This window comes from Stegostoma tigrinum, chromosome 4 (assembly GCF_030684315.1).
Source record: "Stegostoma tigrinum isolate sSteTig4 chromosome 4, sSteTig4.hap1, whole genome shotgun sequence".
NCBI lineage: Eukaryota > Metazoa > Chordata > Chondrichthyes > Orectolobiformes > Stegostomatidae > Stegostoma > Stegostoma tigrinum.
Genome location: NC_081357.1, coordinates 4,111,464 through 4,136,918, shown reverse-complemented (window position 1 = coordinate 4,136,918; position 25,455 = coordinate 4,111,464). Strand labels below are relative to the sequence as shown.

At 46.1% G+C, this 25,455-nt stretch overlaps 1 protein-coding gene across 4 annotated transcripts in view; it reads right to left on the bottom strand.

Annotated features, from left to right (window-relative positions):
* Nucleotides 1-5,862: 5,862 nt before the first annotated feature.
* The window catches only part of nvl (nuclear VCP like), an 87,413-nt gene continuing 67,820 nt past the window's right edge, over nt 5,863-25,455 (bottom strand). For all 4 annotated transcript variants that reach the window (XM_059645718.1, XM_059645719.1, XM_059645720.1 and 1 more), the window contains 5 exons: nt 19,355-19,461; nt 18,685-18,761; nt 16,100-16,188; nt 15,777-15,856; nt 5,863-6,330 (listed from right to left, as the gene is read on the bottom strand). In XM_059645718.1, coding sequence (XP_059501701.1) covers nt 6,283-6,330; nt 15,777-15,856; nt 16,100-16,188; nt 18,685-18,761; nt 19,355-19,461 — 401 coding nt within the window. In that variant the 3' untranslated portion in view covers nt 5,863-6,282. The remainder of the gene's footprint in view (nt 6,331-15,776; nt 15,857-16,099; nt 16,189-18,684; nt 18,762-19,354; nt 19,462-25,455) is intronic.

Here is a 25,455-nt window from a genome sequence, read left to right as displayed (position 1 = left end):
TTTGCCTAGGGTGGGGGCATTTAAAAGTGGATCCCTTTATGCCACTTGTTTATTCATACCCCTCAGACCTTTTTTGGGAAGTAAAAAAAAAACCTGAAGGTCACCTGTTAACCTCCAGCCTCCAATGGGAAGTCCCTAGCTTATCCCATCTCTCCTTTTTAGCTCCAACACAAAGCCACCACTACCATAACATGCTGATGTCTTTTCTGCATCCTCTCCAGTTTTAGTAGTAGCTGCCTTTTATAGCAGGATGACCAGGAATTACAAGTGGTAGCAAATGCCAGGATAACAAAGGCCCCTGATCCAGTGACCTGCTCATACCTGTGTGCCCCCCACCCTTCCTTGTTATAGCTTCTCAATGCCCTTTTGGACCTTACACAATTACTGCTGTAGTCTAAAGGTCAAGGGCAGGGCTTGTCCTCAAGCTAATGCTTCTACAATGCACTAAGACTGTTTCAAGTTACTTCATATTTCAAGTGGCCCTGATTGGAAACACAAATGATGTGAATCATTGTGAAAAGGAATGGAGCACCAATCCAATGAAGAGCACTTGGGACAGACTTCCTCTGGAAGAACAGATCCTTTGGATGCTTTCAAAGGCCATAATGAACAGCTGGGACCAAAGCCTGTTGGAGTTTGAAGCTGGTGAGGTATTCCATTACCACACCTACCTAATCTCTTGGCCTGCTGGGCTTGTAAGCTGGATTTCTAGCCCTGCTTTTAACAAAGTTAATGAACACCACGTTATTTTGGACCAGGCTGACCATCCGGTTTGAACTATTACAATGTGTGCAGCTAGAGTCTGGTTGTAAAACTGCGTGTAATTCTGCCAGTTCTCCATTATCAACACACCACCCACCCCCATCTACAGCTGAAGATGCTCAATGACAGAGGGAAATACTGGAACAATAGTTAACTTGTTACTGTCCAGTACCAGCAGGCCTGCTACAAATGTATTCTCTCAATATGCTTGTTGGCTAAGCCCAGTTAAACCTTAGTTGTGAGTATGCAAGAACATGTGAACTGATCACAACTTGTTACATATCAGCAGTGAGGTCTAACTGACTGTTTTTCAAAGTTGTTTTTTTTCTTCAATGAAATCTCTATTGTTCTCTCTTCAGCTCTCCTTCAGGCTAGTGAGAAGCCAATTTAGCTAATTTCCCCCTTTATTGCTTGCTGCTAAGGCTATCTATTCAGCAGAGTATGAAATATTAGCTCAATTGCTGTTCTGTGATTTGCACTCATTTGCCGATAGTTTAATACATTTGATAATGTTGAAGACTCTCAGAACTGTTAGCTGTCAAGGCCCACTGGTCTATGAACCATACTAAAAGTGTAAACATCTTAGTCATCAAAATGGGCACTATCTATCTCTCTCTCTCTCTCTACACTTTTGGCCAAACAGGAGACTCACCAGATTGCCTTAAGTGCAATTTTTGACTTTATTAAAGGCAAAATGCAGTTCTGCAGAGGTTTATATGCGTGCGGGGGGGGAAATGAGCAATCCCCTGAGCATTTGTGGGTTTGAGTGGAGCAGGTAGGAAGGTTTGCTTTCCAACACTTGCTTTTGATTTTCTGGTTGAGTAGTTGACTCTTAATTGAATTGCCCTCTGGGCAATTTAGTGATAGGCAATAATTGCTGACCTAACCCTTGAGTGAATGAAGAAATCCAATTGCTGAGCAACAAAAGGTCTTCAGTTTGACTTGCAGTTCAGTTAGAAACAGGTCCTTAATTCAAGTTAACAGTATAGCTTTGAGGAAATCAGAGGTATTGATTACTGGAACTAGCTCTGATTCTTAGATAATACTGAGATGGTGTGCACTTTTGAGATATTGCTTAGAGATACTGGTTCATTTTTAGGGGTTTGGTCCTACTCATGCATAAAGAAAGGTAGCCCTGCTGACTGAACCCTCATCTGTGGCAAAAAGAAACCAAATATCAAGACTGTTGCTAGGTAACCTTGTAAAAAGCCTATTTATCTAGCAATTAAGACCATAAAGATAATCTAACTTTTAAATGCTTCGATGTGTCTTTTATTTTCTCTCCAGTTATTTGTTTTAACCAGCATGAGTCAAATTTGTACTTCTGTTTTCAGAGAAATCACGTGGTAAGCAATACACAGCCTAGGCATTGTTCAAAGCTTTCAGTTTCCAATTCATATCAGGCACTAGAGGTCTGGAATACTGGCAGAGTTAAGGGACATTTTCCAATTGTCTGGAAATAGGTAATGGCTTTGTATAACTGGCTGCCATTCCATTCCTCCACAATAGAAAGAAGGCACTCTGAGGGCAGAACAGGACCCAAGAAACAACTGGGAGTAACGTTGAACCAGACAATGTTTGAGGAAGGAGCTAACAGGTGATGAAAACCTCAGCCCCAACAGGAAATGACAGACAAGTGTGACCGTGATTGATTCATCCCTCAGGAGGAGGAGTTAGAGCTTGGTCCCTCGGTCCCTCTGTCTGTCCCTCCAGGAGGAAGAATGAGAGCTCAGTCCCTCTGGAGAAGGAGGTGTGAGTGTTTGATCCCTCAGTACCATCCTGAAGCTCCCTCCTCCCTTTCTCTTCCTCAGCTGTCCATCCCCATCTCTCCGAAACAGGCCCACCATCTCCCCACCACTGGTGTAGTGTCCCATTTTCCACAAATTGGTCCAGGCCATAGGACATACCACCCCCCCCCCCCCCCCCCCAATCAATGGAGCTGAGGTGGAGAGGGTTGAGAGTGTTCAAGTTCTTAGATTGTTGGTTACTGTCACTCCTATCTGAACCTTCCACATAGGTGTTCTGCAAAGCGCATCAATGCTCAGTTCACAATAAACAAACAACTGCACCTCCCAGGCACGAACCATTTCAACTCTACCTTGCATTTCTTAGACGACATGCCCATCATGGGCCTCCTGCAGTGCCACAATGATGCCACCCGAAGGTTGCAGGAACAGCAACTCTCATTCCACTTGGGAACCCTGCAGCCCAATGGTAGCAATGTGGATTTCACAAGCTTCAAAATCTCCCTCCCCCCGCTCTGCATCCCCAAACCAGCCCAGCTCATCCCCGCCTCCTTAACCTGTTCTTCCTCTCACCTATCCCCTCCTCCCACACCTCAAGCTGCATCCCCATTTCCTACCTACTAACCTCATCCCACCTCCTTGACCTGTCCGTCCTCCCCGGACTGACCTATCCCCTCCCCACCTATTCTCTCCTCTCCACCTATCTTCTCCCCTATCCATCTTCAATCCACCTCCGCCCCTCTCCCCATCCCCCTTTTCTGATGAAGGGTCTAGGCCCGAAACGTCAGCTTTCGTGCTCCTAAGATGCTGTTTGGCCTGCTGTGTTCATCCAGCTCCACACTTTGTTATCTCGGATTCTCCAGGATCTGCAGTTCCCATTATCTCTGCATGAGCAGTGTTCAGTCTGTTAGTTTTGTCAATGCCATGAAAACTGTCTCCACATCATTTCTGGGCCTGTGCAATTGTAAACCTTTCATTACTGGCATGTAAATCATAGTGTCAATTCTCCACACCACAGCCTGCATTAACGTCACACATATCATCTTTTGCTTCAGCATTTTTAGCTTATATTTTGTATTCTCATCCCTCTCTCTCTCTCTCTCTCTCTCTCTCTCTCTCTAGTCTTTTCATTCCCATTTTCTGTCCTCTTAATTCCACTTCTCTTTTCTGATCATTTTCTTCCTTTCACATTCCACCTCCCTTTCCTGTTGCCCAATCTCCAGCATTTTCTTTGTTACTTACCCTTGAGTTGCTTTAACTGTAACCCAATGCTAACTGATACCAAAGTACACCACTCAGAATACCTGGGCTCTTGTATTTTCACAAATCCAAATGCCACGATAAACCACTATTATTTCCATCTTCCTAGTTTTTTCAGGCAATATTTTAGCTTCCAGTTAAATCAACCTGAGTTTTCAGATGTTACTTAAGACTGTCTTCAACAGTTCAGGATATCCTTTGCTGTTTCCAATGACGTGTTAGTTACAGCATAAAACCTACTGCTTTCCTTCACTTTTCCTAATACCACATCTAAATGCCCACTACCTCAATCACAAAGAGAACCGAATGTGGGTCTCACTGGAAATCAAGTCCTGCTATTCCTGGAGTCATCACAAAACTTTAAGATTGAATTCAATTACTCAAAAGTTCCCAGTTTTCCTGTCCGACGAACCCTGGTTAACAGAAAACACTGAGCAGGGTTCTGCACTTACCAAGAAATTATTATTAATTACAAAAGAAATACATTCTACCCACAAGTAAACAAAACTATGAATTATCAAGGCCCATGATATACAGACTGACGCAATGAATGACGGACATGTTATGGTTGGGGAGAGAATACTAGGGAAACAGTTCAGTAACACGAATCCACTGGATTCAATGAGGGGTCCCCTTTGCTTTTCCAGGTCTTTCTGATCTCTGACATTTTTATTCTTTCCAGGTTTCTTGGTTCTTTGCAGCAGGCACAGGGCAATTAGCATATCAATTAGATCACCAGAGGATGGTCATCTTCCAGGTCACTACACAGACAGAGAGGGACTAGGCCTTGGCTCCATTGTGGCCAGGGTGGGGACAGACAGGCTGGCTGTCGCTTGCTCACTCGCTCACTCACTCACAGAGCAGTTGCTATGCTGATGACTCCCAGCCTCCACAAGTGGTCCAGGTTGTGCAAACCAATCAGCAATCTGTCTCTGGGTGTAACTCATTCTGCACATACACCCATGATTGTTTAGGTATCTTTCCATCACTGCTTGATCAAATCAACAGTGTAAACAATGAGTTCCAGTAAACTGCTTTTATAAGTACAGTAATTCCTTCCACAATCCTTGGTTTAAGGCAGTCCTTTTCCCATTTTGGCCCACAATCAATAATTAAGAAAAGTAACAATGTGATATTTACATTTCAAGTACATCATTATAGCAGCCATCTCTGTGGGCCTGTTTAATATGTTCTCTAAACAGTAACTGGACATTTCATGGAGATAACTGTATTAAAGATTAATCTGTTGGTGACACTGGGAAAGAACAGCAGATTTTCTTTCCTCAAGGACGTCAGTGAACTGAATTGGTCATTGTACCAATCACCAGTGGTTACATGGCTGCCATTAGCCCAACTTTTCGATTCCAGATTTTTACTGAATTCAAATTTCATCATCTTCCTGGATGGGAATTGAAATTCATATTCTCAGGAGTATTAGCCTAAGTGTCTCAGGTACCAGTGAAGGAAAATACCACTCAGCCACTCTCTCTCCTATCATTAAATGAAGCTAATGCTCGGAGGTTCGCTGAGTACAAGATCATCCTGCTCACTGGGTCAACTGCTTTTCAGAGATCCACAAAGCAAAGTGAGATAGAGTCTGCTGCTCTCTGCAGTTTTCTTAAAGCGAATGTCTACTGTGGCTCTGCCTGTTCAAAAACTCATTGTGCTCTGGGTCTACTCTAGAGGTTAGTTGTTGGAGCTCTGGTACAAAAAGGCTTTCCCGGTGATGCTGAGAAGTTGTTACAGTCTCCTACAATGTGATATTTTTACGTCACGCACATCTGATGGGATAGAGCTTTCTGTCCAGCAGAAGAAGAGTTAGTGCACATATGACATCAGCTGGCATTTTCCAGACATGAGGAGCTCAGTCATAGTGTCCTTTCTTGTTGCTGTGAGCTTTTCCAGCTAAAGTAAAGTATGGGAAATCTACAGCAAGATGAGAGATGACAGGTAGCTGCAGCTCACCAGCAAGCACAGACAGCAATCACCTCACACGTGTTTCACTTCAAAGATGTTAGTGCTCCAGCATTCTCATCCATCCACTCCCTTTCCAAATGTAAGGCAAACAGACAGTCCTTTTTAATAAACAAGCTGCTTTATTTCTTCAATATCCTGGGTCTTGGAATAAAATACAAAGTAGCCATCAGAGGGCAAGAGGGGATATTACGAAGGCAGACAGTAACGTTAGGGGAAACCCTAGAAATAGATTTACTACCCCAGTGGACAATTTTCTTTGAGGCATTATAATCTGAAACATGATCATAGCCATGTTCCCCTCCTCAAAGTGACTCCCCAAGTCTGACCCAAATGGCAGGAAGCAAGTCGGGAAAGCGCAGTTCTTCTAATAATAACTACGTACTCAGGAAGTGCAGCTCACACAGTGAGACATGCACGAAGATATTCAACAGTTCCTGTAAATGTTACAGCAACTACAACCTGTGCAGAAAGACTCCAGACTGCAGCACAGGGAAAGCAACAGGAACAAACTCCGTAACTGGATCTGTGCTTCCATCAGTTAAGACCGGCTGAGAGACTGTTGCAGCAATTCATACATCAACTGATCCTGGAAAAGAGAATGAGACAGCAGATTAGAAAAGGTCAAAGAAACAGGAAGAGATTTTGACATGAAAGGAGACAAGGAAACAGCAACAGATGGAGGTGAAGGCAGAGGTAGAGAGAAATTGATGAGGTGAACATGAAAGCGTGTTAACATCCAGCACGGATTCTCAGTTAAGTCAGTCAATGATTAATAAACACACACATTATTGTAAGAGTGATAATGGGAACTGCAGATGCTGGAGAATCCAAGATAACAAAGTGTGAGGCTGGATGAACACAGCAGGCCAAGCAGCATCTCAGGAGCACGAAAGCTGACGTTTCGGGCCTAGACCCTTCATCAGAGAGGGGGATGGGGAGAAGGAACTGGAATAAATAGGGAGAGAGGGGGATGGGGAGAGGGTTCTGGAATAAATAGGGAGAGAGGGGGAGGCGGACCGAAGATGGAGAGAAAAGAAGATAGGTGGAGAGGTAGGGAGGGGATAGGCCAGTCCAGGGAAGATGGACAGGTCAAGGAGGCGGGAGGAGGTAGTAGGTAGGAAATGGAGGTGCGGCTTGAGGTGGGAGGAAGGGACGGGTGAGAGGAAGAACAAGCTAGGGAAGCGGAGACAGACTGGACTGGTTATTGTAAGATCTTGCTTTTCTAATAATGACCCAATTTCCTTTGAAAACCACGATGGAGAATGCCTCCAGCACACTGTTAGACAGTGCATTCCGGATCCTAACTCCTCACTGTGTTAATGCTGAAAACAGACTCTGTGCTGAAGCTTTTTTATCTTGAACTCAGCAAGACAAACTGAACAGACCTCTCCTTCTGTTAGAACAAAGGCAATAGGAATAGGAAGCCAATCAGCCTTCAAGTCCACTTCATCATTCAATGGGATCATGGTTAATCATAGAACATAGAACATTACAGCGTGGTGCAGGCCCTTCGGCCCTTGATGTTGCACCGACTTGTGAAACCAATCTGAAGCCCATCTAACCTACACTATTCCATTATCATCCATATGTTTATCCAATGACCATTTAAATGCCCTTAAAGTTAGCGAGTCTACTACTGTTGTAGGCAGGACATTCCAAGCCCTTACTACTCTGAGTAAAGAACCTGCCTATGACATCTATCCTATATCTATCACCCCTCAATTTAAAGCTATGTCCCCTCCTGCTAGCCATCACCATCTGAGGAAAAAGGCTCTCACTGTCCACCCTCTACTCCAAAATCTTCTACTTCAGCACCATTTTTCCATAGCACTGACTCATCTCCCCTTGTCTTTTTAATTTATAGAAACCTATCCATCTCAATCTTGAACATACTTGATGACTGAGTCTCCAAATCCTCTGGAACAGAGACTTTCAAAGATTCAGCACTTTTGGAGTGTCACACTGTCGACCTAAATGGCCTAACCTTATGCTGAGATTCAAGTTTTGGGGATACGTATGCACGAAACACAGAAAGCTAGCACACAGGTGCAACAGGTAACCAGGAAGACTAATACAGTGTGGGCCCTTACTTCAAGGGAGTTGGAGCATAAGAGTAGACAAATCTTACTGCAACCATACAAGGTGTTGGTAAGACCACCTCTGGAGCATTGTGAGCAGATTTGGTCCCTTATTCAAGGAATCATTTCACTGGAAGCAGCTCAGCCCAGGTTCATTTAGATGTAACCTGGAATGGAGAGACTAACAACAGCAAAGGTGAAATAGGTTGGGATTCTACTCACTAGAGTTTATAAAAATGAGAGGTAATCTAATATAGCATTCTTAAAGGGCTTGACCGGGTAAATGATGAGAGGATGTTTCCCCTCATGGGAGAGTCTAGGACCAAAGGGCACAGTCTCAAAATAAAGGGGCACCAATTTAAGACTGAGATGAGGAAGAATTTCTTCGCTCAGATGGTTGAGAGTCTTTGTCTTCACACCTCTCTGGGGCATGGGGTTTCAGAGTCCTTGGGTCATCCTTGTCCCTGAGGGAGCCGGGGGAGGTACGCAGGTATTTGATTAGAAAGGGAATCACAGCTTACAGAGAAAATGCAGGAAAGTGGACGTGAGGAACACCAGATCAGCAATGATCCTATTGAATGGCAGAGTATAAGTTTTATAGTCGGGCAGGGAGGGGGAAGAGGAACAGGGGGCGCAGAGAGAGGGACAGAGGGAAAGAGAGAGGTACAGGGTATTTTGGGAATGCGGGAGCCAGTTGAGGGAACTGTGCAGTGAGAACTGAGTGGCTGAGTGTGCTATTGTATGGAATACATGTCTACATTTAAGGACAGTGTGAAAGAAACTGGAAGAAATTGAATTACTCGGATATTTACTGGGTTGTAAAAAAAATCACAGAGTTACAGTTTTTGAGAAGATTTGTAGCTCAGGTTGTGGATGAGGTTGTAGACTTGCTCAATGAGCCGGGTGTTTGGTTGCAGTCGTTTCGTCACCCTGCTAGGTAACATGGTCAGTGCGCCTCTGGTGAAGCGTCAGTGCTAATTTCCGCTTGTTATTTATATGCCTCGGTTTGAACCATAGAATTCCTACAGTGAGGAAACAGGCCCTTTGGCCCAACAAGCCCATATCGACCTTCAGAGAATCCCACCCAGACCCGTCCTCCTGCGACCCACCTAACCTACACACCCCTGAACACTACGGACAATTTAGCATGGCCGATCCACCTAACCTGCACATCTTTGGACTATGGGAGGAAACCGGAGCACCCAGAGGAAACCTATGCAGACACCGGGGAATGTGCCAACTCCGCACAGACTGTAGCCTGAGGGTGGAACTTGAATTAGACCCTCTGTAAAAAAGTACTGAAAAACAGAAACAGAAGTGGTTGCAAACACCCCAACAAACTGAGACACATAAATAACAAGGCGCACTGACCATGTTACCTGGCAGGGTGACGAAATGTTTGCAACCAAACCCACCGGCTCAGCGAGCATATCAACAACCTCATCCACAACCCCAGCTACAAATCTTCTTCAAAACTTTAAACACCTATAGGCACAACACCCCCAAACTGGCCTGCAGATGGGAGACAAGTACCATTCGGCTGAGCACGACCTGCAAACTAATATACTTCCTGCACATATGCCTCAGAAGAGAGGTATTACCACCAAGTTTAAAATATAAACCCCACCTTTCAAAAATCCACAGGCACAGAGAACAGCTGAATAAATAGCCGCAGAGCGACAAGGGTTATGATCAACGATGCCCAAAGCTGCGTCCACAAATACGAGTGGGAAATGGTGCACCAAAAAAACTCTGTCGTCCAACACAACCAGCCAGGAAGGGACATCACACTGAAACAAGTCATTACCATACAACCATACAACAACAAAAACCAGAACAAAGAAAAGAATCGCCTTACAAGAAAAACCGCCCAAAATCATCCACATCAACGACATGGACAACACAGGTTCACAGATTAAAAACATTTTGGACAGACCACCTACAGACACTGATAAGACTGTCCTAGTATACGGACTGAATTATAACTACAGAGGCACCAAAAAGACTAGTTTCCTGGCTGCGCTGGAATCATCACGAAAGAGCAGCATGACTATGACAAACCATCAGACAGATGACAGCCTCAACATTAAGCAAAAAAGGTAAGTGGAACACATTCAACACAGGAGAGAGGAAAGCCCTGGAAAGATTTAAGAAAGTCAGGAACAGACGGCCAAAGGACGGATGACAGTAATCCTCAACAGAGCCCAATACATCGGGGAAACTAACACACTACTAGCGATAGTGACATCTACCAACAGATGGCAATAGACCTGACACCACAGTTAGGGAACAAGATTACTACAAACCCAAAGAAATTACACAACTCAGGCGATATCTGCAAGACAGACTACCAAAGAATGAAGCCAGAGGGATCCAACACACTCCGTTTCTATGGACTCCCGAAGGTGCAGAAGCCAGGGGTTCCCCTCAGACCCATTTTCTCACTACCAGGCACACCAGAGAACTACTACAGATATTGGTTGACAACACTACCCACTCCATCCACTGCTCCCAAGAATTCCTCAACATCAATCAAGGACACTAGGATGGAAGAAGATAAGGTGATGACATCCTTTGACAGAACAGCACTATTTGTCTCCATAAATATCGACCAAGCCAAAGAGACAACTGCCACGCTGCTGGGTGAATCAGGAAGGCAGGCGTCCCACAACACCAACAGCAACAAAAAGGACAGCGAACTGAACCTGCTAGATCTGCGCCTCACAACCCAGTTCACCTTCAACAATGGCATATACAAACAAATTATACACCAATGGGATCCCAATATCAGGACTGATTGCAGAAGCAGTAATACAAATGTTAGGACAGACAGTGCTCCCCAGTATACAACCCAAAACAAGTCCAATATGTAGACGACACCTTCACACATAAACAACATCCTCACAACATCTAACACATAAACAACATCCTCACAACATCTAACACATAAACAACATCCTCACAACATCTAACACATAAACAACATCCTCACAACATCTAACACATAAACAACATCCTCACAACATCTAACACATAAACAACATCCTCACAACATCTAACACATAAACAACATCCTCACAACATCTAACACATAAACAACATCCTCACAACATCTAACACATAAACAACATCCTCACAACATCTAACACATAAACAACATCCTCACAACATCTAACACATAAACAACATCCTCACAACATCTAACACATAAACAACATCCTCACAACATCTAACACATAAACAACATCCTCACAACATCTAACACATAAACAACATCCTCACAACATCTAACACATAAACAACATCCTCACAACATCTAACACATAAACAACATCCTCACAACATCTAACACATAAACAACATCCTCACAACATCTAACACATAAACAACATCCTCACAACATCTAACACATAAACAACATCCTCACAACATCTAACACATAAACAACATCCTCACAACATCTAACACATAAACAACATCCTCACAACATCTAACACATAAACAACATCCTCACAACATCTAACACATAAACAACATCCTCACAACATCTAACACATAAACAACATCCTCACAACATCTAACACATAAACAACATCCTCACAACATCTAACACATAAACAACATCCTCACAACATCTAACACATAAACAACATCCTCACAACATCTAACACATAAACAACATCCTCACAACATCTAACACATAAACAACATCCTCACAACATCTAACACATAAACAACATCCTCACTGGAATAAAATTCACAAAAGAAGAAAAGAACAACAACCAACTACCCTTCCTGAGCCGAATGGTTGAACGCAAAAACAACAGGGAACTTCAGACTAGCATATACAGAAAGACCAAAAACCAGACCAGGTACTCAGTTACACTAGCAACCACCCCAATGCCCACAAATGGAACTGCATCATTGTGACTATTTAAACAAGTCACAACATATTGCAGCAACTGGGAACTATGTAAAGCAGAACAGCAGCACCTGGAGTCTTCAAAAGGAATGAATACCCGAAAAGCACAATCCATCATTACCTCCAAGACCAGACTCACCTATCACCCTGCTGTACATCAGGGACATTTCAGAGATGACCAAAAGACAACTCAGAGCCCTAGCTCTCAGGCCCACAAACCAACAGCTACTGACAAACATAAAGGATCCCAAAGCCAAAACTGACAAAACCAATGTAATTAAAAAAATGTGCTCCTGAGATGCTGCTTGGCCTGCTGTGTTCATCCAGCTCCACACTTTGTTATCTTTAATTTTAAAAAAGCCATGCAAGGACTGAGAGAAGCATTACACAGGCCAAACCGGAAGAAAACTGACAATACGGACACATGAGCACCAAGTAGACACCAAGAGATACAACCAATTCTCACTCGTCTCACTACACACAGGCAACATATCCATAAATCACACAGGCCAGACAGGGAATTCGTGGAGGCCTGGTATTTTAACCAGAATTCCATCAACAAACACACTGAATTAGACCCTGTGTACAAACCACTGAGAAACAGAACGAGAAGTGGGACCAAACACCCAACAGACTGAAGTGTACAAATAACAAGCAGCATAGAACACCAATGCTTCACCAGAGGTGCACTCACAATGTTACCTTGCAGAGTGACAAAATGTTTTTATCAACCAAACCCACTGGTTCAGCAAGCAAGTCTACAACCTGCTTAGAATTACATTGAACTGTATGTGGCTGGAACCCATTTGATAATAACTGAAGCTGCCTGCTGATTTTATCAGACATCAAGTGACTTTGGAGAAGAAGATATAAATAACATAAAGGCCATAACTAACAAAGGGCATTTATTTCTGTAAATTAATAGTGTTAAACCTGGCTTTGAGAAGACAAGATGGTCTATGTTAATGGTTGCCTAGCAACCCTCTGTGGTCTTAAAATTCTATTTTGCAGAGCCGGAAGGCAGACATGAAGAGACATCCCAGAGGCTCTGAAATTGTCCCTCCATACTTGGTAGAGGGTCCAAATTATAGTATTTATACCACAGGAGGAGAAGCAGAACAATGAGCCCACTGAGTCACTTTTTTTTAATTCATTGTGAGGCTGGATGAACACAGCAGGCCAAGCAGCATCTCAGGAGCACAAAAGCTGACGTTTCGGGCCTAGACCCTTCATCAGAGAGGGGGATGGGGTGAGGGTTCTGGAATAAATAGGGAGAGAGGGGAGGCAGACCGAAGATGGAGAGAAAAGAAGATAGGTGGAGAGGAGAGTATAGGTGGAGGTAGGGAGGGGATAGGTCAGTCCAGGGAAGACGGACAGGTCAAGGAGGTGGGATGAGGTTAGTAGGTAGGAAATGGAGGTGCGGCTTGGGGTGGGAGGAAGGGATGGGTGAGAGGAAGAACAGGTTAGGGAGGCAGAGACAGGTTGGACTGGTTTTGGGATGCAGTGGGTGGGGGGGAAGAGCTGGGCTGGTTGTGTGGTGCAGTGGGGGGAGGGGACGAACTGGGCTGGTTTTGGGATGCAGTTGGGGAAGGGGAGATTTTGAAGCTGGTGAAGTCCACATTGATACCATTGGGCTGCAGGGTTCCCAAGCGGAATATGAGTTGCTGTTCCTGCAACCTTCGGGTGGCATCATTGTGGCACTGCAGGAGGCCCATGATGGACATGTCATCTAAAGAATGGGAGGGGGAGTGGAAATGGTTCGCGACTGGGAGGTGCAGTTGTTTATTGCGAACCCACTGCACCACACAACCAGCCCAGCTCTTCCCCTCCACCCACTGCATCCCAAAACCAGTCCAACCTGTCTCTGCCTCCCTAACCGGTTCTTCCTCTCACCCATCCCTTCCTCCCACCCTAAGCCGCACCCCCAGCTACCTACTAACCTCATCCCACCTCCTTGACCTGTCCGTCTTCCCTGGACTGACCTATCCCCTCCCTACCTCCCCACCTACTCTCCTCTCCACCTATCTTCTTTTCTCTCTATCTTCGGTCCGCCTCCCCCTCTCTCCCTATTTATTCCAGAACCCTCACCCCATCCCCCTCTCTGATGAAGGGTCTAGGCCTGAAACGTCAGCTTTTGTGCTCCTGAGATGCTGCTTGGCCTGCTGTGTTCATCCAGCCTCACATTTTATTATCTTGGATTCTCCAGCATCTGCAGTTCCCATTATCACTTTTTTTATTCATTTGTGGGATATGGGCGTTGGTGCCAGGCCAGCATTTCTTGCCCAACCCTAGTTAGCCTGTTGAGGTGGTGGGCGTGAGCTGCCTTCTTGAACTGCTGCAGTCCTCTAGCTGTGGGTTGACCCACAATGCTATTAGTGAGGGAATTCCAGGATTTTGACCCAGCAACAGTGAGGGAATGGTGAAATATTTCCAAGTCAGGATGTGAGTGAGTTGGAGGGGACCTTGGAGGTTGTGGTGTTCCCATGTATCTGCTGCCCTTGTCCTTCTGGATGGAAGTGGTTGTGGGTTTGGTAGGTGCTGCCTGAGGCTCTTTGGTGAATCTCTGCACTGCATCTTGCAGATACCACTCACTGCTGCTACTGAGTGTCGGTGGTGGAGGGAGTGGGATGCTTGTGGATGTGGTGCCAATCAAGCGGCTGCTTTGTCCTGGATGGTGTCGAGCTTCTTGAGTGTTGTTGGGGCTGCCCCCATCCAGGCAAGTGGGGAGTATTCCATCACACTCCTGACTTGTGCCTTGTAGATGGAGGACAGGCTTTGAGGAGTTAGGAGGTGAGCTACTTGCTGCAGTATTCCCAGCTTCTGACCTGCTTTACCATTCAATGAAATTTTGGCTGATGTGATCATCCTCAACTGCACTTTCCTGCCTTTTCTCCAATAACCCTTGATTCCTCGTACCGATAGACCGATTTTCTATCTCACCTTGAATACAGTTAACAGCTCTACAGCCCTCTGAGGTGGAACAATTCCTAGATTCACTACCCTCCAAGAGAAGAACTTCCTCCTAACTAAACGACCCTTTATTCTGAGATGATGCCCTGTGGTGCTAGACTCTTTCCTTTAGGGGAACCAATCTTTCCACATCTGCCTTATAACTCCCCCAAGAATATTACATTCCTGATTATGGAGAATGTCACCACTGCACTAAGGCAGGACATCTTGGAGGACTCTTCCAGCGAGGTCGTATGGATAGGGCTCAGGAATAAGAAAGGTGCAATCACTATGATGGGATTATACTACAGGCCTCCCAATAGCCAGCAGGAGCTCAAGGAACAGATACACAGGCAAATCATGGAAAGGTTTTAAAAACAAGTTGTTGTACTGGGTGACTGTAACTTCCCCTTTTGTGTCCTGTATAGTTTTGACAAAAATCTCCCTATTTTTGTAGTGCATTCCCTTCGAAATAAAGGTCAACAATCCATTTAGCTGCCTTATTCTCAACTGAAATTAGTTGCCAGCTTTTAGTGATGTCTCTCTGCCTACTGAAGCCTGATCGAATAGACTATGATAAGTTGATCGGCGTCAGAACTGGACAGAGACCATCATTTTCCAGCTTTCTGGAATTCAACCTGCTGGAAGGAAATTTCAGCCAATGTGAGAAACGATCATATTTTACCTTTTGGCTCCAGACAACTAGTCCGTGCAAGCTTTTTCCCTTCTTCAAAAAAAGTCCCTGATCTCTGCAGAGACTTGTTTTTACTGTGAGTCTGTGTGTAGGGTTAAGAGTATGTGCTTTCAACTCTAGATTGTGGTTGAGGTGTTGGCTAGTGTTTGTCACTTCTTTTAAGAATAAATCTTGATCCTAATAAGGAGAATCCTTTAAATCCTTACCAAAGCTTGATGATATTTATTTTATTCTGGTTCGTGGAGAAGGGTGGAATTTGGTGTTTGAATCAACCAATTTATGCAAATGGGCTCGACTGTGGAGAGTTGCGGCTTAATTATCATGCAGATCTGCAGTCACTGTCAGAACACTACAGTGTGTACTCAGAAAACTGCTGCCTATGATCTCACCTTTTTACTCACAGAAGGCTTCACTTTCTTGAACGCTGCTTCGAAATGCTGCCGTGCCACCCGTATTTCTAAGGAGGGAGCTGAAAAGTTACAGTAAAGGGAGAATTAATCAGAAGAAATGGACTGGAAACTCTGGGCAACAGTAGCTGGGGTTCGGAGACTTGGGCAAAGGGTGGGTGGGTGGGTGGGGGGCTTTATAAGGTGCTGGGGTTGGCGGGGGGGGGCGGTAAGAGCTGCAACACGAGTCAGTGACTTGAGGTGAGGGTTTCAATTGTCAAAAGTGAAGGCTACAGAGACAGTCTACCTCAGAGGTATTTTCTTACCTGGGGCTTGTTCTGATGGCTGGCCAGAGAGATGCTGCCTCAGGGCATTAATGGAAGCTTCACGCACCAGTGCAGACAGGTCTGCACCCCTACAGAGAACAACAATGCAATCAGCACCCTCCACTCCCACCTGAGAGGAACAACATACCACACAGAAGAGTTCTAACTGCTATAGTGAGATTTGCAGGAACTAAGGAAAAAGAACACCAGCGCACCCCAGGAATGACAGTACAAACAGAAACACAAGATCATAAGAAAGAGGGGCCGAATATGCCACTGGAACCTCGTGGCCTTACTGCCCTATTCAATAAGGTCACCGTTAATCTGACATCAATGGAAACACCAGTTTTTTGCTTGTTCCCAGTGCCCAAACACTGTCAAAAATCCATCCAATCTGCTCAGTTTCATTAGCTTCCAAATGGAAAACCAATTTGTCAGCTGGACCCAGAGATTCCCAGCCCTACCTGCTTGTTTCTCTCTGACTGCTTGGTGGTACACCCTATCGCATCCTTCCTGCAGTGCCCTGAGCTGTGGTGTGAGCACTTTCCCAAACATGCTACCCATGTAACTTTCAGCCTAATGGGCGTGCCACAGCATCTCCAGCTGCCACTCAAACTCTGAAATGCAGAGCTTAGGCTTCTGCAGCTGGGAGCAGTTCCTGCACACATGTTCCCAGGTATAACAGGTCTCATGTTCTGCTCAGCTGACTTCGCCCACCACACTTTAAAAAGTAAAGCTTCGTATTACCAGCTAGCTTTACTAATTACTAAGTCTAAAAATAATACTCTCTTTCCCTTTCGTCTTTCATCTTCTATTTCTTATTCTAACTGTCAGTTATCTTGAGTGCTTCTACTTTTCAGTTTATCCCTAAATGATTTTTATACTTTTTAAGTAAATACTATTTAGGGTTAATCTCTAAAGGTAGTTCTTTATCGGTCAATCAGCTCACTGCATCTCTGCGATTTTTCATTTGTCCTATTCACCTTTAACCTGTGAATGACTTACACCAAATTAGTAACTATACTACCCAAAAGAACTTACTGTTTTCTCGTGATGTCACTCCTTGTTTTGTGCTGGGCCTCAGTTTATCCTGTTTAAAAAGGCCTTATGTACTATGATCCAAAAAAAAAGCACTTCTTCCCCTCTTCACCAAATTCCCAGACACAAACATTTGCTTTGGCTATGCATCTCGCCAAATGTGATTTCTCCCAACTGCTCAATTTGCTGAAATATTCTGTCATATTCTGGTCCTTCATTCAAAAGGGGGCTCACACAACTAGATTCCCAGTTATTACTTGCAGTTTTTTTTATTGGAAATCAAACTGACATTGGAGAAACAGCGATGCAAAGCTTTCAGTCAGATTAAAGGTAGGGTCTACCGTCTTAATCACGATGAGAAAGTGAGCTCAGTTGGGTGCATTAGCTGTTTGTGTTGTAGACTGATGCCAATTGCACAAGTTTAGTTCACATACCAGTTGAGGTCCCTCCATCTCAAGCCCATCCTTTGCCCGAGGGATGGAGAGCCCCAGGTTAAACCAAAACTGTCCCTCTCTCCACCTTTTCTTGCACATACGTACTTCAACACCATCAAAAGGAAAAAGTGGGCTTTACGTCATATTCTGTCATTTATTTCCAGACCCTTGACCCACAGGAGTGGTTTTTGTCTTTAGTTTAAAAAAAAACTCTCCCCTCAACACAGACAGTATTTTTGTGCGTGTATGTCTGTATGGAAAGTTTTAATATTCCATCATCATTTAGGTCACAACGAGAGTTTATTACTTGCTTTAAGAATAATTTTTTTCTCCCAAAAATCAGTGATTTTAAAGAGGTCTGGCAGACATTTTTGCAATAAGAGGAGGAGCTAAACACTACTAACGCTAGCTACAAGATGCACTACAGAAATTCACCAGTGCTACTTAGACAGCACCTTCCTAACCCTTACATCTCGAAGGGCAGCAGATAATGGGAACACCAGTAAAGCGAGCTCCCCCATGCTGCTGGCCTGACTCAGCATCACAATTTCCCCCCCCAAGCCACTCACTATCCTGATTTGGAAATATTTCACTGCTCTTTCGCTGTCAGTGGGTCAAAATCCTGGAACTCCCTCCTATAGGTCACCTATACCGAAAGGATCGTACCAGTTCACCAGCTCACCAGCACCTTCTTGAGACAATTAGGGATGGACACTAAATGCTAGCCCAGCCAGCAATTCCCACACCAATGAACACATTAAAATAGAATTTTCATTTTCTGTAATAACCTCTGTAACAACTTTATTAAACAGTTTCTTGAAATCAAAGTACAGTAGTATACTCCAACTGAGTTCCCTAATCCACAGAGCACATCAATCCTTCAAAGATCACTCAAACTAATTAGTCATGACTTCCCTTTCACAAAACCATGCACAGCCCTCCTGATGCCTTGGGTATTTCGAAAAAAAACAGACAACTGTGGCCCAAGGAACGGGAAGAGGCTCCATCGATTTAAACGCACAATTCTAAAGATGGAACAGCAACACAGGAACCTGGGGCTATTCGAGAATTGCTCATTGAAGGTGAACCATGGTGAATACACAATGAACTCACGAGAAGTTGTCACAGCGCTGGTCACTGGCAATCGAAGACAGATCAACATCAGAGTCTAACAGAGGACGGGTCCCAAACTGGAACAGAAAACAGTTCAGCATTAAACACATCAAATTGCACCCCACCCCCCACCATCATATACACCTCATCAACAGTGTCCCCACACCAACCCCACCCCAAATAGAGACAAAGGGAGCAAGAGAGAGCGGGACCCGCAAGAGGGCAGCAGGGGGACGGAGCCCATGAGAGGGCAGCGGTGGGGGGGATGCACGAGAGGGCAGCGGGAGGGTGGGGGGCCCACAAGAGGCCATTCGTGAGGAGGGGAGGGGGCCAATGAGAGGGCAGCAACTGTTAGGGGGAGCCACGAGAGGGTGGTAGAGGGGACCGGGACCCGCAAGAGGACAGCAAGGGGGAGGGGGACCCACGAGAGGGCAGTAGTGGGGAGGGAAGTACTGAGCAGCCGAATCCTGTGAACTGGGGAAGAAGAAGGAATTGTTGTGAAAGGTGAAATAATTATGAAGTAGAAATGCTCCTGGGAGTGTCCGAATTCTAGGTAACAAGGTGTGGGGCTGGATGAACACAGCAGGCCAAGCAGCATCTTCGGAGCAGGAAAGCTGACTTTTCGGGCCTAGACCCTTCATCAGAAAGAGTCAGAATTCTCCTCTTTTACCTTTGTCAAAGTTTGCAAGATAGCAAATCGGTCTGAGGCCATCGGCAATCCAACATATAACGTCTTGTCCAGTCGCCCAGGCCGCAGGACAGCAGGATCAATAATATCTGATCATAAAATATGGTAAACAGTCAGCAACCGTCACACCATAACCGCCATTAACCAGAGACCCATCTCCATAACCGCCATTAACTAGAGACTCATCTCCATAACCGCCATTAACCGGAGACCCATCACCTTACCCACCATTAACCGGAGACCCATCCCCTTACCCGCCATTAACCAGAGACCCATCTCCACAACCACCATTAACCGGAGACCCATCTCCATAACCGCCATTAACTGGAGGCCCATCACCTTACCCGCCATTAACCAGAGACCCATCTCCACAACCACCATTAACCGGAGTCTCATCACCTTACCCACCATTAACTGGAGACCCATCTCCATAACCGCCATTAACCGGAGACCCATTACCTTAACCGCCATTAACTAGAGACCCATCTCCACAACCACCATTAACCGGAGACCCATCTCCATAACCGCCATTAACCAGAGACCCATCTCCATAGCCGCCATTAACTAAAGACCCATCACCTTACCCACCACTAACCGGAGGCCCATCACCTTACCCACCATTAACCAGAGACACCATCACCTTAACGGCCATTAACCGGAGACCCATCTCCATACCCGCCATTAACCCGAGACCCATCACCTTACCCCCATTAACCCGAGACCCATCACCTTACCCACCATTAACCGGAGACCCATCACCTTACCCACCATTAACCGGAGACCCATCTCCATAACCGCCATTAACCGGAGAACCATCACCTTACCCACCATTAACTGGAGACCCATCGCCATAACCGCCATTAACCGGAGACCCATTACCTTAACCGCCATTAACTAGAGACCCATCTCCACAACCACCATTAACCGGAGACCCATCTCCATAACCGCCATTAACTAGAGACCCATCTCCACAACCACCATTAACCGGAGACCCACCTCCATAACCGCCATTAACCAGCGACCCATCTCCATAGCCGCCATTAACTAAAGACCCATCACCTTACCCACCACTAACCGGAGGCCCATCACCTTACCCACCAATAACCAGAGACCCCATCACCTTAACGGCCATTAACCGGAGACCCATCTCCATACCCGCTATTAACCCGAGACCCATCACCTTACCCACCATTAACCGGAGACCCATCACCTTAACGGCCATTAACCGGAGACCCATCTCCATACCCGCTATTAACCCGAGACCCATCACCTTACCCACCATTAACCGGAGACCCATCACCTTACCCACCATTAACCAGAGACCCATCACCTTAACCGCCATTAACGGGAGACCCATCTCCATAACCACTATTAACCGGAGACCCATCATCTTACCCACCATTAACCGGAGACCCATCACCTTACCCACCGTTAACCGGAGACTCATCTCCATAACTGCTATTAACCGGAGACCCATCACCTTACCCACCATTAACTAGAGACCCATCACCATAACCGCCATGAACCGGGGAGAATCTCCCACCTTGCTTCCGAAAGCAGGCTGGTTCACAACTCATCTGGTTCTAGGGATTTATACTACTTTAAGATCGTAAAACCACTAACAGCTCCATCCTCTCAGCTGTAATTTGTTCAAGAATATTATAGTCCCTGACTTTGATACTAAAATTGTCCTTCTCTACAATGGCTAAAGATTCAAAGCATTAAGTTAAAACCTCATCTATACCTTCTAGCTTCACCGATAAGGGCAGCCGGGGATGGGGGAATATGCGAGAGGGTGCTGGGAGGAGGAGAAAGGCTTGTGTGAGCGGAAATGGTGCAGTTTAGGAACTCTCCAGAGTTGTGAAGCATGAAAGGAGATCGAATTGAGGGGTACCAGATGCTGCCTGGGGTCTAACAAAGCAGATGTAGACAGAATGTTTCCTCTTGTGAGGAAATCTAGAACAAAACAGGTCATAGCTTTAGGATGTGGGGCTCTTTCCACAGTTATCCTCTAGTCCCTAATATCCATTGAATTATCCTTTATTTCCCCACCTGGGGTTGCTCATGCCCCCCTCTTCATGTTTATCACTTCTCTTTAAGTGACCCTCTGCACTTTCTATTTGACTTTAAGGCTTTCCTGGTTTTAAACCCTCATTAGCCTCCATAAGCTGCCTTTTCTCCTTCCTGAATTGTCAACATTCCCCGATATCCAGGGTTCATCCACTTCATCTCTACAAGAACATGTACATCCTGCACTTTTTGTAAGTCTCCCATTGCTCTAACACAGATTTTCCAACAAGTGGCTGTCCCTAGTCTACTTCGGTCAGATCCTGACTCGTTACATTAAAACCCATTCACCTCCACCTTATTCTCAATCCACCCGCGTTCTTTTCCAAAATTACCTTCATCCCACGGAGTTATGGCCACGATCACCAAGATGCTCTCCACTGACACTGTCCCCACTTACTTGGCCCTTTGTTGTAGGGCTTTCTCTACGCTGACTTATAAAGCTCTCCTGTGCACACCAAAAATTCTGCCCACTTTAAATCTTTAATACTTTTTGTCTATCCCAGCTAACACTGGAGAAGTTTGAAACCACTACTATTATTATACGATGTATTACTTCTGAGATTTGCCTACACGTCTTGTGACATTTCCCAGCTGTTTGAGGGTCTATACTCCCAACAATGCAATTGCCCCCTTTTTTATTATTAAGTTTGACCCAAATGGCCCCAACAAAGCAGCCATCCTTCCTCCTTATTACAATAATTGATCAATACCACGACACTACCTCCTCCTATACATCTCTCCCTGTCTTGCTGGAAGATTTTAAACAGCAGAATATTGCTGTCAGTCCTGTTTGCATCTCACCCATTTTCCATCATAGCAATGATGCTGCATCTCCATTAATAGCATTGCAATCCCGTCTGCGTTACTTACAAGACTCTGAATTAAAATAAATGCCACCTTGCCCTGCTATGCTCCCCTGACTATATAGTTTCTGCCTTACAGACTGGCTTGTTTTTATCTTCTATATTTGTCAGCGCATCATTCCCTAATGGATGCAAGCATGTAATTATATTGTAGACCGTTCAGGGAAGGCTCACTAGATTAATTTGAGATGAAAGGCTTGTGTGAGCAGAGATGGTGCAGTTTAGGAACTCTCCAGAGTCTTGAAGCATGAAAGGAGATCGAATTGAGGGGAATCAGATGCTACCAAGATCTGACAAAGGAGATGGAGACAGAACGTTTCCTCTTGTGAGGCAATCTACAATAAGAGGTCATAGTTTTAGGACAAGGGACTGCAGATTTAAAACAGAGATAAGAACGGGTTACTTCTCTCAAAACGGGTGTGGTTCTATGGAATTCACCCCCAGAGTGCCGCATATACCAGTATTTCAGGAGGAGACAGGCAGATTTTTCATTAGTAACAGTTTGAAGGGTTATGGAGAGCTGGCAGGAAAGTGGAGTTGAAGCCAAGACGAGATCAGCCACTGTAGTATCGAATAAGAGAGCAGGCTCGAGGGGCTACATGCTCTATTCCTAGTTCTCACGTTCTTGCTTTCTACTACATCCCCACTCTGTGCCAAACCCCTGCCAAATGAGCTTAAACTAATCAAACTAAATTCAATATTTAACTGGATGTGAGTTTGCTCGCTGAGCTGGAAGGTTAGTTTTCAGACGTTTCATCACCATTCTAGATAACATCAGTGAGCCTCCAACGAAGCGCTGGTGTTATGTCCCGCTTTCTATTTATCTGTTGAGGTTTCCTTGGGTTGGTGATGTCATTTCCTGCATTGGTGATGTCATTTCCTGTTCTTTTTCTCAGCGGATGGTAGATTGGCTCCAAATCAATGTGTTTGTTGATGGAGTTCCGGTTGGAATGCCATGCTTCTAGGAATTCTCGTGCGTGTCTCTGTTTGGCTTGTCCTAGGATGGATGTGTTGTCCCAATCAAAGTGGTGTCCTTCCTCATCTGTACGTAAGGATACTAGTGATAGTGGGTCATGTCGTTTTGTGGCTAGTTGATGTTCATGTATCCTGGTGGCTAGCTTTCTGCCTGTTTGTCCAATGTAGTGTTTGTCACAAACATTGAACAAACAGGCAGAAAGCTAGCCACCAGGATACATGAACATCAACTAGCCACAAAACGACATGACCCACTATCACTCGTATCCTTACGTACAGATGAGGAAGGACACCACTTTGATTGGGACAACACATCCATCCTAGGACAAGCCAAACAGAGACACGCACGAGAATTCCTAGAAGCATGGCATTCCAACCGGAACTCCATCAACAAACACATTGATTTGGAGCCAATCTACCATCCGCTGAGAAAAAGAACAGGAAATGACATCACCAACACAGGAAATGACATCACCAACCCAAGGAAACCTAAAGAGATAAATAGAAAGCGGAACATAACACCAGCGCTTTGTCGGAGGCTCACTGATGATGTTACCTAGAATGGTGACTGATTATCTGGGAACAAACCTTCCAGCTCAGTGAACCAGCTTACATCTCGAACACAATAAAGACCCACTCTCTTGCGGACTGAGAGGAGGAGAGCGCTATGTTGGAGGTGAAGGGAGGATGTCGGGTTGGCTGTGCGACCTTGCGACCAGTGGATCTTAATGCTGGCTTCGGCCTAACGCTGGTTCAGGGGAGCAGCCAACCTGCAACGATGGCTGCAGCAAGTGCTCGTGCCCCAGGTCGGGGGGTCCGGAACACCATCCGTGTTTCTGTAAAGAAGGTGGATGAAGGTGCGCCTGTGGACCGCACCTTCTTCGTGAAGAGGGTCCTGTTGGACTGTTGTGGGTTCGCTGCTGCGGACATTTACTGCCTGCAGGATTTCCCCGGAGGAGGTTTTTACGATGTGACCTTCAGGAGTGCCAAGCTTTGCGAGCGCTTCCTGGAGGTTTTCAAGGAGAAAGGAGGTGAGGGCCCCCTCTCTGTATTGACCGCTGTCCCACTGTTTGTGATGCCAGCACAGAGGAGCCGTATGGTGACTGTACACATGTACAACCCGCATGTGCCAGCAGTTGATATCCTGACCTTCCTCGGAAGGTATGTGAAGGTGGAAGGGGACCTAACTGACATGGTGGACCCCTTTGGCATCTGGACGAGTAAGAGGCAGGTCAAGGTGACGCTGAGGATGGGCGCAGACGGGAATGTCGCACACCCACCGTCCAGCTTCGCGATCAGCGGGAGCAGGGGCTACCTGACCTATGCAGGGCAACCTAAAGTCTGCCATGCCTGTGGTAGGTCAGGTCACATGGCGGCCGACTGCAAAGCCACCATCTGCAGGAACTGCAGGGAGGAGGGACACCTGGCAAAGGAATGCCCACGAGAGAGAAGCTGCAACCTTTGCAGGGAAGCAGGCCACTTCTATAGGGCATGCCCGCGGCGGGGTACCACCTACGCCCAGGTCGCCGGCAGGGGAAATGCGGGGCCAGCCCCCCCCGGAGGAGAGGAAGGCACCAGGGCCAAGCAAGGACCCCACTAATGTGCAGGAGGGCCAGGCCGTGCAGGAGGGCCCAGCCCTGCAGGATGGGCCCGAGGCCAGCAAAGCACCCCTGCAGGCTCCGATCCCCCCCGACAACCCAGAGCCAATGGAGGCGGCGACAGGCGACCAAGGGGAGTGGACAACAGTCCGGAAAGCGAGGAGGAAGGTGCGTCGACGGGCCCAGGAACCGCAACCATCAGGCGGGAAGAGGCAGCTACAGGGGGGCTATAAGAGCTTCTCTGACGAGGAGGATTCGGAGAGGGCCCACTCGAAGCAGAAGTTAAAGGTCTCGAGGGGGAAGGAAAGCAGCACCCCGCTTCCAGGTGACAGGAGGCGTCCTGAGGCTCCCTCCGACACCCAGTCAAGTGCCGCTGGAGCACTGGAGGGCCCCCCGGAACTTCCAGGCGGGAAGAAGGAAACAGCGCGTCCCCAGCCTGACCCGGAGCCTGACCCTCCTGCCTCCGCACCCCTGGCAGGGGGATGCCACCCGGAAGGCAGCACGGACGGTTTCCTGAGCCCGGAGAGCGTCCAGCAGTTAGCCCGGGCAATGGGCATGAAGGGACTGATGGAGGGGC